The sequence below is a fragment of the Ochotona curzoniae genome, unplaced genomic scaffold (genome assembly GCF_017591425.1).
Source record: "Ochotona curzoniae isolate NIBS_2020 unplaced genomic scaffold, NIBS_Ocur_1.0 contig_1071, whole genome shotgun sequence".
Classification (NCBI taxonomy): Eukaryota; Metazoa; Chordata; class Mammalia; order Lagomorpha; family Ochotonidae; genus Ochotona; species Ochotona curzoniae.
In genome coordinates, this window is record NW_024464939.1 from 7,543,167 (window position 1) to 7,562,756 (window position 19,590).

Below are 19,590 nucleotides of genomic sequence, written 5' to 3' on the forward strand. Positions count from 1 at the left end.
TGTAGGCGTTACACTGGGTGTGATAAAAAGTTTTACTTCTGTTCTGTGGCAGCTACATCTACGTTGTTGAGCAATACTGGAAGTTTGGCCCTATTTTTGAGAATGTGTGGCTGGAGAAGATTTCAGGACTGGCTGCTGAAGAAGCCAGGTGATGTAACCAAGATAGCCCTATAGAAAGTATCTTCTACATCAGAAATAAACATACATGTTGCCAGTCATTGTGCACATCGTATGTGTGTATACACAAAAATCTTTCTGAAATTCTGCACAAGTCAGGGACAGGTCTCAGAGCTGAAAGGCATCATTTTTCTTGCCAGAAGTTTCTGAGATACATTTAAAGCATGGACACTTGACACCCCTTGGAAAGCAGAAGCCCAAGTGGTGCGAATGAAGAGAGGGAAAATGGAAAAAATTCGTAGTGACTGAACATTGGACAGACCTAGGGGTGTCCATTGGCCTCTGAACAAACAAGCCAGAAACATTTCCTAAGAGAAATCTCAGGCAATGATAACTACTGTTAGAGAATGTGGTGGCTGGGGAAAGAGCCCTCTTTCTAAGACACATGTAGGAAAGCCTCAGACTTCGGGAGCCCCTATTGGAATATGCAGTGTGCCAACGGTCTGACTGCAAATTCAAGATCTGTGTTGGCTGAGAGCCCTTTGTGTTCCTAAACCTGTTTTCAGGCATCTGGAAAGTCCTTGATGGTGGGAACATGAGTCTGCTCTGCAGAATCCAATCTTGTGTTACATGGAGCCTCCAGCCAAAACGGGATTCTCACAGGAGGGCCATCTCTATCCACAAGGTTTCACACACACAAGGGTATGTCCAAAACTTTGTGGCAAATGAAACTGCTTATCAATTTTAGGGCAAACATTTGAAATCCAGCAATCTTTTTCTGAACACTCATTTCCCATAAACTTTCTGAAGACTTGTAAGAAAATTTTGTAATGGTCTATTTATAGACTATGTACTTTCAGTATTAGAACCTTCAGAACTTTTTGTTTCATTTCATACAACCAATTGCTATCAGCAGTAGATGAAAAGCTGATGATGCTAGCTTTTGTCAAACACACTGAAGAGCTAATACAAATATGTCACTTACAATGAAGACACCTGCCAACAACAGTCAAGGAATAAAAAAGAGAAACAAGTTAGATTTCTTGAATTTACACCAACTAAGCAGTATAGAATGTGGATATTACTGATTTCATTCTTGCCTTTTTGCAAAGTAGGTGCTCTCTGTGCATTTCACTGCTGCCATGGCCTGGGAGAAAGTCCTGCTTAATATTGCTTTCAGAAGGGAAGTTACAAGGGAAATTGCTATCATACAGGGAGAAGGTACCGTCATCCTCTTCTGACACCACATAAGAAGGAAAGGAGGAGAGAATTAAGCAAAGAAATTATGGAACTGGTGTCTTCCTCCCCTCCCAACCTACCCTATTCTTTCTTCACATTTAGGTGTTGGGGAAAAGAAAGGACACCTACTTGTACCCAAGTTGGAAAAGAATGGGCACCCCATTTGATCCTTCTCACTTGATCAAAGATTTTACTGTGTCTTTCTAGAAACAATATTCACCCTTCACCACAGCCGTAATCAAAGTACAACCCTTTCTATTAGAGGCAATGGTGGAGAGAAGCCTTTAGCTGCAGATGATGCAAAGACCGGATGATCCCATATATGCCAATGCAAATCGGGGGCCTGGGCCACTCCAGACCATTTGTTCCATCACAGAGGCCAAGAAGGATTAGGGGACACATTGCAGATTCAAGGCTCTCAGCAGGCACCCAAGCACCATCCCTGAGGACTAGTGTGAGAGTTTCTCACCACCAGTAAGTACCAGCAAGAGGCTGGCAGCCCACCTTGGAGACCTCTTTATATCCAGAACCCGAGTCAGGGAAACTGGAGAGAACCAAGATTTAAAATCAATCATCAGATTCTACATGAAAGTTAGCATGATTCATTTGGGAAGCAGCTGAAGCTGTTAGTTTAAAATTTTTCTCAACAATGAGGAAGGGTTTTTATTTCCTTGGCTATGTGTTGAAATGGACTGTCTAGAATCACTCATTGGCCAAACATGCTATTCAAGACACAGAGCTAAGTCAAGGACAGCATAATAGAACATTTCATTTCATTTACTTTCATCTGTCTATAATACTTATCATTTCCTTTTCTAAAACTCAAGTTATCCTTTTACTTTTGGGTATCATTGGATTCTTTTTTAGAATAAAATGGACTTTATTCCCACAGCACTTGACTCAGCGCACATGCCCTTCCCTCCCGTCTGCTTTGCTGCTTGTATTCAGTTCCTTTTCTCTACAAGATTAATCCTCACAGGATCGTCAGGAGGACTGCATGAGTAAGTCCTCATGAAGTGCTTAATGTGCTACTTGGCAAAAAAGCAAACGATTTCCAGTGTTTTTCCTTTTATGGCAACTCCTTCAATGATGAGTAAGCCATTTATGATGGCTTGGTATTAATAATGAATAAATATGGATTGTAAAAGCAGACATTTTCCCTCCATTATCACCCACTGCCCAGCATAACCAAAAAAAAGAGCCCAGAATAGAATTCTGAATTTTATTAGAGAATATATCTAAAATACAATATTTATTAAGTTATGATATATTATCTGAATGGAAATATACTCTGTATCACAACTATAATTATAACAATTTTTACAGATAATACTTCATTTACATCTCTAGAATTCAAAAGTCACTGAATTACAACATAATTCATCTTTAAGATAACTTTGCTACAAATATATAAGACTTTCTAAAGATATTCTTTAATGTATCATCTTGAAATTATGAATGTGCGCTTTCTCTAACTTAAATTACATAGAATCATGACTTTACCTGATTGCCTTTACTAGTTTATATCACAATTTGAGTTTGCACTCATCCATTCTATTTTCCTAAGCTTCAAAAATAGCTTTCGGCGGACAATTAGGAGTACTCAGCACCCTCTGTGCTACAAACAAAGGTATTTTATTCCTCTTCCTTGTATTATAGTTTCTGTTACAGAAAGCCTACACCATAAGCAAAGCACCAACCAGTCACAGCCATTCTGTCAAGTGTGACATTTGGTACGACTCTTCACATTTTATTAGTAAGTACATCAGGAGAGATGGGGGAGTCCAGAAACACCAGGCCCAACGCAGCCAGGTTTCAAATCACCAAGGTAGATTTGTGCTTAGCTAAAGGGAAACATCGGGAAGTTCATCCTTCAGACTCTGGGTCTGAGCCGATCAAGCGAAGGAAGCCTTGACTTGCCGGCTCTTGAGCGGCTGAGCTGGGCGCCAGTTGTCCACCATCGGGTCTTCAGGTTCCCCGTCTTTGTTGAAGCTGAGGTGACGGAATCCCAACATCTAAAGACACAGTAAAACATTTAAAAGTAAACTTTCACAGTAGTATTCGCTCTGTGCCTTTGTTACCACAGTATGGCTTGGCTTGACATACATTTCCCAATATTTATGGTACCCTGAATCAATCACCAAAGTGCAATTTGATTTTTGCTACATGTATAATCACATATGAGGGTACTTCACAAAAGTTCATGGCATCTCACTTTCTCTCTCTCTCTTCCCCCTCCTCTTCTTCTTTTCTGTAGTTCTTTCAAATAAATAAAAAATAAATCTTAAAAAAAAAAAACTTGGGGGTGGTATATGGCATAGCAAGTTAAGTTGCTGCCTGTGAAGCTAGCATCCCATATGGGTGCTGCCACTTCTAATCCAGTTCCCTGACAATGACCTGGGAGAACATGTTTGGGCCCCTGCACCAATGTGGGAGACCAGAAAACGTTCCACTCCTCTATTCTGCCATGGCCCAAGCCTGGCCCTTGAAGACATCTGGGGATTGAGCAAGCGATGGAAGATCTCTCTGCCTCTCCCCACCTCCCCCTGTAACTGTGCCTTCCAAATTAATTTTAAAAAGGGGGGGAGGGGAAGGTTCATTCATGGAAATGGAATTAAAATAAGCTTATTTTGTTGAAAATATTTGTACATACATATGTATTTTTCATAATACACATTCTGTTTGCCTTTTAAAAGTTCTATGAAAGTGTAAATGTTATAAAACAATTTATATGAAATATACAAAGCATTGGACTCATTTTGAAAGACATTGTCAGAAAGCTTTTTTTTTCTTTTAATTTTAAATTAAATACTCAAAGTCTACAAAACCATACTTTCAAAATTTAAAACAACAAATCATAAATCTCAATTAAATCTTTGCTTTCTAGCTGTGGAAGACAACAGTCCCCTTGAATTGAAGTAACAGTCAGAGGTTCAGGATCCACAGGCTCTGTGGGCCAAGTCTGCCCAAATATGCAGAAACACAGGGAGGAACAGCCCTCTGGGATCCAAAACTCTTGTCATTGGTTGGCTTTTATTCCCTTTTATGCTTTGCTTTCCTGACCCAACAATCAGACACAGGTAGCCCTCAAAGTAGTACTTCTCTTTTTCTAAACAAGACTTGATCTAAATGAAGAACAATGGTTTGAGCAAAAGAATCGCAAGAACCAAGAGACCTGAGCTGATATCTTTTGATCAATAACATTCCCTCTGTCATTTACATAATGTCAGCTTTGAATTATGTCAACTATTGTAAACATTCCTGACTAGTACTTCAATTCAAGGGACTATAAAGATACCTAGGGTTGATGCATTGCAACAGAATCCCAAAAACCTGAAATAACGAGTCTGTTTATAAAGTGCATGAGTTTAAGTGATTTCTACCCCCCATTCGACCTACTAAATTATTCTAAAACTGGTCAACTTATTATTGTAGCATCAGAGTTAAAAACCCATCTATACAAAATAATGGAAGCAAAATGTAACAAACCCATTGATGATGCTTACTGAACATTCATCCTTCCTACACTTTCTCACTAACAGAGATAGGCACCCTCCCCCAACTTTAAATTCACAGGTTAAATTTGTAGGTCCTGACTGACCGTAATGACCACTTTCTCTTGCTGAAGACTGAATTAGAAGCAATAAAGAGATACAATTCTCACTAATGAATATGGGAGACGTTTGCTAGGTAGGTATCTTCAGGGAAACTCTCTGCTCATAGAGAAACAATGGAAGAACTACTCCTTTTCTCCTCAAACGCAGGCTGTGGCTATACATGATGCCAAAACTGCTTTTGCAACCGCCTTGAGGATGCATTCCTTAACTGGGTAAGGAAGTTCTGACTTTCTGGGCTAAGTATGCCCTTACCAGCAGGTTCCATGTGATATGATCTGGAAAATATCACTGACATTGGCAGTTTACCAATATACACAATTATTAGTTCCAGCTTAGCACCACTTTGCACTTGAAGGGCAAATACAAAGTACAAAGACTAGCGGTGTAAGTTCAATTGCCCTTACCCATAGGTGTAGTTGTATGTATGGGTGTGTATGTTGACAATAAATCTATTTGTTGTAAGAGCTCTCAATGGAAGACTCCGGAATTCAATATAGATTGGTCTTGGTGAAGGAAGAAATCAGAGTTTAAATTGTGACTCAATTATTATATACACAAATAAGAAGTGGTATTGTAATGTCACGTGACGATTTCAGGAAGTTTGCTCAAATGTTAAGAAACCAATTTTCAAGTCACACACCAGTCAACCATACTGTATTTTCCAGCCTGCTTTGATATAGTACAAGTTAATTTCCAGTTACATATGGATCTAAGAAAGATGTGGAGCATCTTCTGTATTTGTAAATTCGTACATTAAAAGAAAACTCAACAATAGAATCCTTGCTCCCAAATTTGATTATTCTGTGATATAGTGAGTGGAAAAAACTTTTTCATAAACCTTAAATGTTTATTGACACAATTATAGTCAGGAAAATGAGAAACTTGGACAATGTAGTCTTTACTTATCATTGAAGCTCTATACTTCTCTGATAATCACATTACAACCACTCAGAGTTACTTTCAAGACTGTTGAAGTCTAACTCTGCCATTATTCAGGATCCAAGATCTTGTGGGTCTCATTTAGAAATGTCCAGATCCTACAATTCAGCTAACGACTAGGAGACACTCTAGGAAGAAATTCATCCACATCCACTTTGGTGAATACTCATCAGTGACTTGGATGTCGAACTGAACACTTGAATACCACTAGAATTTTGATACATACTTTTCCTCAAGGGATAACTTTTCTCTCAGGATTTAAATAGAAACAAAACTGCACCAAGCTCTCAGACAGTGAAGCATAAGCTGGGGATTATCACTGATACCTATATGTTTCCTTCAAATGACAAAAAAAAAAAAAGTTTACAGACACCTTTCTCATTCAATCCTGTTTTACAGACTAAATAAACTACCTAATATGATTAGTAATAAACATCTACTGAATGGTGTTCCATGGTAAAAGAAGCAGGAGGAAGATTTAACCTCACGTTTGTGTGGCCCCGGAACTCTCCTGCCCTTAATAAATGCTTGACCTCTCTAAACTGACTTCTCATTAGAAAACTGACCTGCTCACTGCTCACGCTGATGGGTTCTTTAAGCACAATCCAAGTCACACATTCCAGAAGAGGAGGGGTGGTCAGTGAGCCTGGGTAAGTCCAGTAGTCCAGACTTCCAGGAATGAGGCCACGAGGATCAAAGTTAGCAAAGTCAACGCTCTTACCCTGAAACAGAAAGAAATCAGTTAGAAGTGTCATGTGCTGGGGCTGGCACAGTGGCTCAGCAGACTAATCATCCACCTTCAAATGCCAGCATCCTATGTAGGCACCTGTTACGTCCTGGCTGTTCCACTTTGAATCCAGCTTCCTGCTTATGATCTAGAAAGCAGTGGAAGATGGTCTAAGTCCTCAGGGCCTGCTCCCAGAAGAGGCTACTGGACCCTGGTTTTGCATCAACTGATCTGTGGCCAATGCGACCGTTTAGGAATGAACCATTGGATGAAAGATACCTGTGTGCGTGTCTCCTCTCTGTAAATCTGCCTTTTCAATAAAAATACATAAATCTTTAAAAAATAAAAAGAAATGCCATATGCTCAAAGAATAAGGCATAGAACCTAAATAGGCTTATTCTTCTCTGATAGCCATAAACATTTTTATGAAAAACTAATCCCCTAGGAAACTAGATGAAAATATGGTGCTTATTTATTTAAATACAACCTTCCAAGTGTTTCAAAGGATCCAATGGTTCTTCTCCATGTGTTTCTCATTTTATTCTCTATAAAACATTACCTTAGTCCTAATAAATTAAAATCATTAACAGATCATATTGAGTATTTTCAGTGTTTGTTTTAACAGAAATCCAGTATACTATTGAAGGGGTGACAACCTTGCTATCTTCTTTGATAGTTAGATTACAGCTAAAGAAATGCATTCAGTTCTGAACACAACACTTTTAAAGCATCTGATGCAAAAAGAAATACAAGAGTGACAAGCTGGTTGCAAAGGGGGAAAAAAACTATGTCATTTGAGAATGACTACTGAGAACTGAAAAGAATTAGCCTAAGAGAGAGCAGGAGCATGAAGTGGTGCAAGCTTTATTCTACATGATCCCAACATCTCAAGCGAGGTGTGAAGGATGAGCATCTCTGAGGATGTGCTTTCTAAAGCCAGAACTGTTGTGATTACCCCGCAGTTTCACATCACTGGAAGGAACTGCAGTGTTTAAGCAGATGATCTCAACACAGCTAGGTTGCAAAGAGACGCTGAATGGCTGACTTCAAAGAGGGGCCAGCATATAAACTCCATAAAGCAGGGCTTTGTTCATCTTGTTCACTTTGTGGCTGCTGGATTAGCAAAGTGGTAAAGACACAACACATTTTCCCTGTTATGAATGATTGAATAATTTGACCAGATGTGCTTTCAGCAGTTGTGGCATTCTCTGACACTTAACTGTAGATATTCACATGATAGGAAGCAAGACCTTACTGTTAGAATTAAAACCAGGTTTTATAGAAAAAGAAAAGTTGGTTAAATGTATAAACATTTTTTTACTTTATCAACAGCCTATGCAAAGCCACATGATAATAAGGCTATTCAGATTGATCCAAAGAAATTTCTATAACCAATAGAGTATTAAAAATAGGTATTTAATTCTATAGCAAAAAAAAAAAATCAGCTTTACCTTTGTTTTGATAGAACTCAGTGTGTCCACAATTCTCTGGAGGCCTGGGTTAGCACTCCCAATCTATAGCAAAACAAAACAGGCAAGATCTGTGACTCAGCTGCCAAAAGGCCGCTTTAGACTTAGGCAGCTCTAACACAACATTTACAGAGAATGAAACGAAATCGACCATTTTGTACATGATTGTCCACCATCCTTAGACTCATGACCTATGATCCTGTAGACACCCAGACTTTCACTGAATTTGCAACCTGCCCCTGACTTGTTGCCTGTTGGCACCCTGAAAATACCCTCTTAAATGTGTCCAATAAACTTCACATGCCCCGGGATGCCCTTCAAGTGCATAACTTTACTTAAATCCCTTGCAGGACTTAACAGCACTGCCTTTTCTTTTAAAAAAAGATCTCATCTGGCTTTCTCTATGTGCCCCATCCTCGTGTATTTCTCTGGACTCTTTCCCTTATAGTTTATATAATTTTACACTGTCCTATGGGTATTGTATTGTCTGGTTCTCAGGGATGGGTTTTGAACAGCTTTCTCACCTACCTTTCTGTGCTGTCCTTGGATGACTTTATAAATATGTGTGACTTCCATTCATAAAGCTTCAGGCCTGCCCTTCTCCATTGCCCTTTCGTCCATTCCACTATTATCCACTATTATCATTGTCCCTTCACCCCTCCACAACTTAACCTTCCTTTAGCAGTGTCTGTCATGAAATAGCTCTATCCAACGTATGGTTAACTGAAAACAAGCCAACCCAAATAGTCCTTTCAAGTTTATCACTTTATGTTCTCCAGTTGACATCTAGACAGAATCTATCGATTTCATTCAACTAGATATTTGCCCTCCATCTCCACTGCTGCCGGCAGAGGGGCAGGAGGATGGAAGCCTGAAAATACTTCAAAGACATTCCCCCACATTCCTTTGCAGAATGTTCTGTTTGTAGAATGTTCTGTTTCTGATGCATGCTCTGTCTAGTCAATCCTTGAAAATGTTGGGGGAGTAGGGGTGAGGAAGTTTTGGCCATCAACTCACCTTCAAGAAAATACCCAAAACAGCCAGCCCATCGGGATGCTGCACGGCTTTTCCAAAATCCCCATATTTGGTGTTCCAGTGAACCAAGTGAAGCTAATGCCAGAGGAAACAAAACTACAATGAACAACTCACACAATAAAGCCTGTGGATTTTACTAAAGGTTATTAGAGAAAGTGAAGACGTAGCCCATTTTGAATGAAAGCCTTTACTTTAAAGCTAATCATTCATGACTCAACCAAAGTGATTTCATCAATACCTTTAAAACAAAGAAATGCATATATCTATGTGTGTTTACACGTAGATAGATTTATGTTAACAGGATGCTTCCCTTTAAATCCATTTACACTTTGCAAATGCTAGATGAAGTTTTGTAGCCTTGATTGCAATGTCATAATTAAAGAGATTAAGATACATATGGGAAGCTTTGTAAAACAAGTAGTTCACTTAGCGTGAACTGAATGTATAAAAGTTTTTTAAAAATTAATGCTAGTCATTCGCAAATACTTTCCCTTGCAAAGAACAACAAAAGAAGCCCCTCTCACCTCTGCAGCGTATTTCTTCTTGTTCACAGTGTGCTCGGAGCCTTGCCCGTCAGCTGAGCCCCAGTGAAAGTGAAACTGAATCAGCCTGTAAGTGCCTTCAAGAGGCCCATCTTTCAGCACTAGAATAGAAAACACAGTACGTAATACACGCTGGTACGTGTGTGTATTACACACCCTGTTCGGGATTAGGATCTTAAGCCTATCCTGTAGTCGTGAAGGTATGCCTGTAGTAACATTTTTGCTCTGTGAAAATTCAATCCAGACTCAGGTTGAGGCCACAGTGTGAACATGAGCGCTTCACCCAGTTCTTATCCCAGGTGCCGGCTGAGGGTGGATGCCTTGCTAGTCCCTGGTTGCTGACTGCAGGATAGAGCTCTTCAGAGGCTTTTTAGGTCAAGACAGAGGAACTCTCAAACTTCATTAAGAATTTCTCTGTGGATCATTTAGGAGGTGACCATGCAACTGCTAGCCAAAGTGCTAGTCCAATGCACAACCAAACCTCTCTCCTGCGGGGGCCGGAAGACTACCCTAATGCCCCCATGCTAACCTTTGGAACAGTTCTGACATAGCAAAATTTGTGAAGTAATAAGCATTCCCCTGGTATTTTCACATGTAAAATCTAATTGTCTTTATAATGCTGCTGTTTAGCTTTATCCTCTTAAACATTTATACCATACCTCTTAAGCCTTCATTTCCTCCGCTATGGAATGCATACATTCAATTTATTACTCCACAACTTATTTACCTGCCAGTTCCGAATGTGGTGTGATATTGTGCTTTGTTATCTCGCAAAACTTCAAATTTCAGTTGTATTTCCCCATGGTTCTAATATTAATGTAACTTTACTCAATACCTCAAACTACCTGTAAATAATTTACAAGTTGGGTCTTCGCAGAGGCAAGTCACGGGAAATCACAGTTTTCCCCAACATTGTTCCAAAACTTTTAATCCTATTTATACATAATAATAGGAATTGACGGAAATATTTCAAACCTCTTAGAATTAGTTGAGTTTTGCCACTTAATTTTGTCTCTCTAGTACTGGAATTAAAACATATGTCACTATTTTATTAGTTTGGTTTTATACTTACATAAAATAATAATCTCAATTTTATTTTGCTTTTACAAAACAAAAAGACAAGGTCTATACAACAAAAGTTGGCTTGCTTAACTTCACATAAGTAAACTTCACCTAAGTAGCAATACTTATATTTATCTACTCAGAAGATAAAACTGGATGGAAGATATTTAAGCAGTGGGGTTTCTCAATAGCTCTCGATACCTCTGGCTGTTAGTTATGCCTTACTAGGAGAAAAAAAAATGGTATCCTTTGTAGATCTGTCAAGAAACATGAACTTGGATGTATTTTGATATCACTCTTAAGACATAAAAACAATTATTCCAAAAGTTTATTTTCATCTAATAATTCTATTAGAAAGAATATTAGTCCCTAATACTATAGGTGTTTGAAAAACATTAATTTCCAGTTTTAATGTACTCTTAAAAGTGAAATGCATTTATGATATAAATTATCATTAAAAAGCCTTATAGGTCTTTAAAGTTAGTAATCAACTGATTGCTAATAAGAAGCAAATCCCATTTGTAATCTGTTTTCTATCCAGTAGAGAGACTAATTAAATAAAACACTCAAGCATCTGATAGAATTGGTGTTCTAAGTGTATCCTATCAAGAATCATATCAAAACCTTAAAGTTCATTTTAAAGGTATTTTTGCTTATTTGAAAGGCAGATTGATAAAAGGAGACAGAAAAAAGATCTTTCAGCTACTAGTTCACTCCCCAAAGGCAGGTGCTAGAAACTCCACCTTGGTCTCCCACATGAGGTCACATATTTGAGCCACCACCTGCTCCAGGAGCAAGGTTGCAAAAGGGGCAGGCAGGACTTGGTTTAGCCCTGCAGTAAGTAAATGCTGGTTTCACAACCAACAGCTTAACCTACTGTGTCATAACATTAATCCAAGTTCTTAAATTTTGATGATAACAAGGCTTACTATTATTTCCTGTTCTTATTCTCTCCCTTGCAGACTTGTAAAACGGTGTCCTAATTTACTGGTTTCTGAGCCCTTTTGTCAAGAGTATGTATGAGCTTTTATTTTAAAACTTGAAAAGTAAAAAAAAAGGAAGGGTACTCTGTGTTCAATGATTAAACACATTCAAAGCTAATCTATTATGACCAGATACCTGTTTTGGCCATGTTAAAGTAAAACTTGTTGCTGTGAAGATTAGACACTTGTCAGCGTAGGAACGATTATTAAATCTTCAAAACGTAAATGTTCCAGAAAGCATCATTTCTAGTCTTTTACTCATTGGTTGTTTCTCACTAAGCTCTTAGCAAGGAGTTTAGGCAATGAAGCTTCTCAAAAGTGTTATAAATGTTAATAAGGTAGTGCAAGTCTTTTTAAGAAACAGACAAGGCTTTGATTAAAGGTAAGGAGCTTATGCTAATTCCTAGATCTACTCAGATATTTATTTCAATTACTACATGCCATTTCTAAAGTAAACATGAAATCTGTAATTGTACTGTAAAATAATCCTTTTTCCAAACAGCAGAAACTGGTTATTGCTTATTTTCTCTGCAAAAACTAAGCATGTTAGTTACCTTGGTGAGACAATGAGTCATTGTCTACTGAAGCACGCTCTTGCAGGGATGTGTCCTATGTTAATGTCTTATTAAGAATTTCAAAACTTAATTTCAATATAAATATCAACATCAAGTGTGTCAGTCAATTTCAGTTCTCATCTGTCATCAGTTGTATACACACATACATGGAAACATACAGCGTTACAGAATACTATTTCTGTATACATTGGTTGGGGAAACTGTCAATTTTTTTTGCAAGAAAAAAGACAGTTAATAAGATTGAAGTAAGTCAGACTACTCATACACCTTGGAAACTGATAATTTGGCATTTCTAAATTTTTTTCTAGTATGTTGCTATTACCTCTTAAGTAAGCACTCAAATAACACACTAAAGATGTTAGTGAATGCCAATAATCTTCCTTATAGCCTAAATACAGATTCTTCTGAATAGTTTTGCTTCAATGAAAACAAATGTTCCCATTAATGATCCTAATTAAAATTATTTGTCAAATTGTAATTCATTCATATGAATAATTCTATAGAAAATCCCATATTTTCATGAGCTGAGCAACTTTCTCTATTAATAGTTGAAAATTTTAAAGCATGCATTATTGTTTTACTTGTCAGCCATTACCAATAATCCTGAATTTATCAACATAAACAAACAGAAAAAGATGGCCATATTGCATTTCTTTTATAAGATGTTTAGCAGCCATTCTTACTAGAGCAAATGAGTGAAAATTCAAGAGAAGAGAAGTTTCGGTTTAGACAGCAAATACACAGCAGTTTATAAGCAAGTGCATATGATGAGAACATAATCAACTATAGGGTTTGTAATGTTTAGGTCCATTTTCGAGATTTTTAGGGTTCTGCTGAGACTATTTATCATGTTCAAGACAAGACCTTCCATTTGCTATTGATGACTATAGAGGGAAAATTCTAGAGCTCCAGAACTAAGTCCCTGGTAATCAAGCAGTGCCCTTATATGAAGATCTATTGTACCATGCTGACAAAGATCCACTTGAAACAAACACAAACTCATTCTGCTTCCTAATTTTTCTCTTGCTAAGCCTACATTCACAGATTAATAAATATCTGAATTTCCAAAACACAGAAATGACAAGAGGATTTCATATGAGTTGGTCCAAAAATTTAGGTATCAGCTTCCAATGTTTTCCCCTAACTTTTCAATAAAACAAGAACATTTTAAACTCAATTCTCAAAAAATTAGCAGGAGTTAAGAGTTTGACCACTACTCTCTGCCAGATACATCCCAAGCAATGAAACATTTTTTTTCAATAATTAAAATAATATAACAGGATTAGCAAATTCCTAATTAAGTTAAGGTGGCTTACATGTAAAGGAATTTAGATAACTGATGGGAGCTTGAATCCAAGCCTCTTAACTCCACATTTTAAAAGAATTCTCTCAAGCTTAACATAGCAATAAACTCAATGAGCTAAGTTCCTAATACCTTAGTTCTGAAACAGATGCAAATTGACAGTTAAGACACAGTTGAAAAAAAATCTAATTCTATGAGAAGTCCTTAAACGCTGTAAATATCATGGAAATGGACAAGCAGTTCCAAAGGCTATTTTTTCATATAGCATGATTTTTAAAAATTTATTCTGCAAATGTATTTGCCCTTAAGACCTACATTTTAATACAAGTACATATCCACATCTTTGACCTAAATAACTGAAAATGTGGAAGAGGCATTGGCAAAACTCCAAGGGAGTCTTTCTCATGCCAAGGAGAGCACGTTTCTCCTCCTTAGCAGAGGAAGGCACTCCCAAAGTTCACAGAAAAGCAGAATTAACGGATTACTTGTATTTTGATGCAATATTTGAAAATGCACCTCGCATTTTTTCCTAGGCATTTTCTGCAGACTTTCTGAAGAGACTTCATAATGTCTTAGCTTTCTAAAGTGCATACTAGGAACTCATTTCCTAGTTCCCTTTGTTTCTAGACTCTTACCCAAACATAAAAATTCTTCTGGCACCCCCATGATCCTTATTTACTTTTATTTACACTCTTTATTTACTCTTAAATTGCCTCACATGGGTCAACACCTCAGTCTCCCTTAGGTTTCCATAGAACTTGGAACACCACCCTTTTGCCCTTATCGAAGTAGATTCCAGTGTCTTATGATCACCATATCATTTTCCTTGGGGAATGAAAGGGAAAGGACCAGACATCCTTCTTGTCTTCATGTTGCTTAACTCTTCATATATTCAATTGGCATAATTTCTTTTTTTGTATTGACACTAGATGGGTAACAAACACACATCCTGAAAGATAAGGGTTGGCACTCCTGTCTAAATCAGCTATTCTTACTCTGTCGCACCACCTAACCATGATCAATTTCCTTATCCATGCATACAGTATTCACCAAGAGAAACCATTGAATAAATGCAATTAGCTCTATTTAGTTACCGCTCAAGTAGAATTAGAATCAAATTCTCTGAAGGATAATCAGATAACATGTAGCTTATACATAACGTTAAACATTTTAAAAACCTGACATACTTCTGTGTATTAAAGACACTTAGTCTAAAAGTTTTATATACTCGCAGCAAAACACATAACTATGCAAGTAAAATAACTTCATTTATAGATAGTACATATTTAATAGTGTAAGCATGTTTTGAAATTAAGAATAACATTTTTCAATGACAGCAAGTGATTGAAAGTAATCATAAAGGTAATGTAATAGCTTCTGCAACTATCTTAAGACAAGCAGAACAAAAGCAATTGCCTACTAAGGCAATGGAACTGTGGAGTAATGACACTTACAGTGGTCATTTACTGAGGGACTGCCATATCCTGCACTAAGTGCTTTGATCTTTCCTCCAATCTCACAGCAACACAACAAAATAAGCCACCAAAACTAAGAGGTTAAATTACCATCCTTCCCGAGTCCTGGTACGTCTGGCCTCACTCACAGATCACAGTCACTAGCCTGCCTGCTGAATTCCACTTCCCAGTACTGGGTTACTCAAATTTCTTTCATCATCCCTTTCTTTGTAAGGGAATTGCTTCCTTTGAATGCATGTCAGATTTTTGTTTCCTGTTTGCTCTAAATTTCTATGTAGCATCCAGTGAGGTATATAATTTGCCAAGTAACTCATCCATTGAAAAAAAAATGTCCCCCTAGATACATCTTTCAGGCCTAATTTTACAAAACACAGAAGAGGGATTTGTAGGATATTGTGATCCTAGAAGGTCAGTGAGCAGAGGATTACAATTGATTGGCAATATTTGTATAACCACCGAATGAATACCTTTTGTATAACTGATATGATGTCATTTGTATAAGAATGACTGAGTGTGTACCATTTGTATAACTAAATGGATATCATTTGTATGAGAACACTTGGTGGAATATACAGAATAAAAGGAGTTCCAAACAAAAGTATAGAAACAGTTGATGGGTTTTGTTGATAAGGTCAATACCTCTTCCTTATCCCATATGACTCTCAATCTATAAAGTCTGACACCCCTAATAAACTTCAGCTTTCGACAATCAAAAAAAAAATGGCTCCATTATGACTAAAAAATAAAGCTGACAGCTATGAATGAAAGCACCTCATTTTTAAATTTTGGAATATCTAAATATGAAGTTCTGCTTCATGCTTTCTGCAAGCGCAATATCTAAAGACTTGCCATTTTACATATGTACAGAATTTCTCACAAGAAAAAAAAGAGAAATCTTTTGTTTAATCATGTGAGCATGGTTTCTGTGAGTGGGAGGAATCGAGTGGAGGCAAAGTAGCCGAGTCCCTTAGGGACGATGTCCTCAGTGCTGATGTGCACCAGAACCTGAGGGTGTGTGTCACCCTCGGGTGGGGGACATTGCTGCAACAAGGTCGAAACATTTCTCAGATGACCTCCAACCTCTGCCCCACTTGGGGGACTTCCAAAATCATCCTTTTCAGGAAGCCAGGAGTCCCAATTATTACAGAAAGGTGAAGAAAGAATTATTTTTTTTTCAAAACTGGACTGAATATATTGCATAGCTGTTAGAAAAATCAACTTGATCTAATGGTAATAATTCCATATGATACAACAAAAATAATACTGTGGGTCGTGCAGTTTTATTGACTGCCTCTTCCGTCTCTTCTCCTTTGTTGTCCTACACTCCCCCCACTCGCGCCAGCACCAAACATCATGGAACTGTAGCACCATTTCAATCTGTCTAGACATTTAAAGGAAATGTGCTTGGGAAAATAGGGCACTGGCAACTAAGTCAAGTAATGAGCAAGAACGGCAGCTACTGTGTCGGAATAGGATTGTTCTCCGGTTTCTAAATAGGAAGAAAAGAAGCATTCACTTGGCATCCTGTAAACAGCTCTATTATAAGTAAGTTAGAGTAATTGGTTTTGTCAATAATGAGCCACATATGTCCACCAACTCTAACACATTAATTTGTGGAATGAGTTTCTGGCTATACTCCAAGATACTCCACCAACCTTCATCACAACAGACCAATACCAAGAACTATTGACGAAGCCTTCCAAGAAAGTCAGCATTCTAGGTAGACAGATTTTCATCATGTTTTTCTCCCTACTGCTTTTTAGATAACACTCATTAGTAAATAGTTTGTGACGGGTAGATGTGCACTCTGCAAGACAAAGAATCTTTAAGAATTCGGTTGCTGACTTTGGTTGCCATGGAATCTTACCTTTGTTACTTTTCACAGGCATACACCAGTTACTCTAAGCCCGCCATAGAAGTGAGGAATTTTACCAAGGAGAAAGTGCCTAGGGACACTGGAGGTAATTAGCCTACTTCTCAGAGTTTTTCAACCTAATGAAGAATAGCAATGTAGAGTAGAAAATAAACTCTAGTAGAAATGGACTTCCTCCTCCCACCCTGCTCCTGGCTTCTTTCCTGAGGCTGGGAAACAGCTCTGAACGAACTACCCCTCCCCCAATACACTATGCCTTAAACACTGACCTGCTTTGTCGTTGGAGTCATCAAACTCCACGTTGAAGGAGTGGCCATTATTGATGATCCTCCGAGAAATCGGTTGCTCATAACACACCTGCAGAGGCTTCAGCGAAGCATCATGCTTGGCCGCGTGAGTGTCGATGTCAATGGGAGACTGCCGCTCCCCGTTGGCAATGGGGAACTCTTTATGCCAGTGCTCCGGTCCTGGGGAGAGATGGAAGTGTGTGAATCCCGCAGGGTGAGGCCGTGTACACCCAGGCCCCCAGGAAAGGAGCCCCAAGGAGTCCCCCTGCTCGGCCACTTAGTAGCAGAAAACCCTCTAGGAAAACACTCTGTGTCTCAGTTTCCACACTTGTCACAGAGTAACATAATCATATGGAAATAGCTTTTATGAAGTTACCAGAATGAGAATTCACACATGAGAAATTTTTAACCAGTGTCCCCTAAATATGAGTTATTTCGGGGTCCCTTCACTGAAATTAAACGATTTTGAAATTGGACAGACACGTCCTCTAGCCTTCTGGTTGGGATTGGGGCTCAGTAAACTCACAACGCCATTGCAGCAAGCCCAGATCCCTCTTAGGGTCCCTTGCAGCGCGATGAATGAGAAGATAGAACCTCGTTGCCCAAGCTCGGCAAACCAGCTTTCTCAATGTTTGGCTCACAGTCACACGGGAACACACGGGACTCCCCCACGCTCCCCAGACGCCCCAAATCCCACCCCATTCCGCCTTCCCCATCGCCCTGCCTCTCACTCCCCGTGCATCTTTCTGGGGTCTGCCGCCTGGGACAACCTTGACCGGCGGACAGAATACAGCCTGGGCTGTGGTGACCCACATCCGGAACGTCAAAAGTCGAGAAAACTCGGTTCAACAAAATGCCCCACACCAGGTTGTGCAGAAAGCTTTAACCACAGGTGGATCTGTAGCCTAGTAGGGTGTGTGTGTGTGTTGATGGGGGGGGGGGAGGAGGAGAAGAGCAGCAAGAGGGGTCCCTTGATTTCTCTGCTAAAATATGCCGTTACACCCCTGCCCCGCTTCCTCACTGCTGCAGGGCCCCGGCTGGAGATCCAGGGGGGAAACGCTCCGAGTCCCCTCCCTCGGGCCCTGCGCTCTCCGCCTGTGGAGGCGCGGATTCCTCGACAGAGCCTGGGAGCCGGGCGAAGGGGGCATCCCCGGTGCGCACCGGAGCCTCCCGCGCCCGCCCGCGGCCACGGCCAAGAGCAGGTGCAGGCGCTGAGGGACGCCGGCCGGCCGGCCAGCGGCGCGGTCCGGGGGTTCGCGGCCCCGGACGCCCCCGCCCGCCGCCCGCACTCACCGTTGTGCTTGCCGTAACCCCAGTGATGGGACATGGTCGCTCCGGCGGCTGTCGGGGCAGAGTGGGAGTTGCGCCGGGTCTAGCGGCGGCTGCTGGTGCTCAGGCACGCTGTGTCCGCGGGTCGCACCGTCATCGGCTTTTATAGGCTCCCGCCAACTTTGCGCTCGGGGGCGGCCCGGGGGGAGGGATCCCCGGGTGGACCTGAGCGACGAGGGAGGAGGTGACGGGCGGAGGTGATCTCCCTGCCCCGGGGGGCGGGCCGGACTGGCCAGGAGCCGAGGGCGGGGACAAGGTCCTGTCGGAGGGCGCGCGTCGGTCAGGCTTGGGCGCCCCTCTCACGCCACCCGGCTCCCCTCGGGCCCCCCGTGCGAGGGTGGCCAGCGAGGTCCGGAGCCCTGGTGCGCGCTGGCGGCGGCGGCCCGGCTCCTCCGTCCCAGCCCGGGCTGCGGAACGTTGACGCGCACCCATCCCCCTCCCGGGCGCCGAATGTGGCGCGGCGGCGCGGACGGCTCGGGACCCGGGCCCTCCCCCGGCGCCCTTCATCTCCAGTCCCCGTTGTGATCGCGTCCTTGGCCTCACAGCCATCCCACTCCGGCTCCATCGGACGCACTCGTGCCGAGGTGTCCGAGTCGGAGGCCTCCCTCTCTCTCTCGCGTCCCCGACCTGGGGCTGGCGAGCTCGGTGAGGAGCTATGACCTTGGGGCAAATAGGGATACGGTCCTTGAAGAGGCGCGGGGGAGCGAGCGGCGCCGAGTGCTGGGAGCCTCGCGCCCTCCGCCGGCCGGCCGTGGGATAAAGCGAGGAGCGCGCCTCTGCCCTGCGCAGTCCGAGATGGTATCCTGGGGTACCCTGGCAGGGCCTCAGTCAAGTGCCCATCTCCTCCCTCTATCTTCCTCCTTCTCTTTACAGAATTAACTCTGGGGAAGAGACTTTCCACTGAAGCACCGATTGACGTAACTAAAACGAATAACGTAGAGGGCACTTTTGTTTAGAGAAAAAAAAGAATATTTCTTCCAAAGAAGAGAGAACTCTGCCTGGTTGACAAAGGAAATTT

The 19,590-nt window shown here is 40.8% G+C and overlaps 1 protein-coding gene across 2 annotated transcripts; it reads right to left on the reverse strand.

Annotated features, from left to right (window-relative positions):
* Positions 1–2,975: 2,975 nt before the first annotated feature.
* CA2 (carbonic anhydrase 2) lies at positions 2,976–18,669 on the reverse strand. 2 transcript variants are annotated; one of them, XM_040993663.1, is made up of 7 exons: positions 18,537–18,669; positions 17,226–17,423; positions 9,668–9,786; positions 9,126–9,218; positions 8,091–8,153; positions 6,479–6,634; positions 2,976–3,371 (listed from the first exon to the last, which is right to left on the reverse strand). In XM_040993663.1, exons 1-7 carry the CDS (start codon positions 18,568–18,570, stop codon positions 3,252–3,254), a joined length of 783 nt encoding a protein of 260 aa, XP_040849597.1. In that variant the 5' UTR covers positions 18,571–18,669; the 3' UTR covers positions 2,976–3,251. The 2 variants fall into 2 exon arrangements, with proteins under 2 accessions (XP_040849597.1, XP_040849607.1); XM_040993673.1 differs by lacking the exons at positions 9,668–9,786; positions 18,537–18,669 and having other exon boundaries at positions 17,226–17,273.
* Between the last annotated feature and the right edge of the window lie 921 nt (positions 18,670–19,590).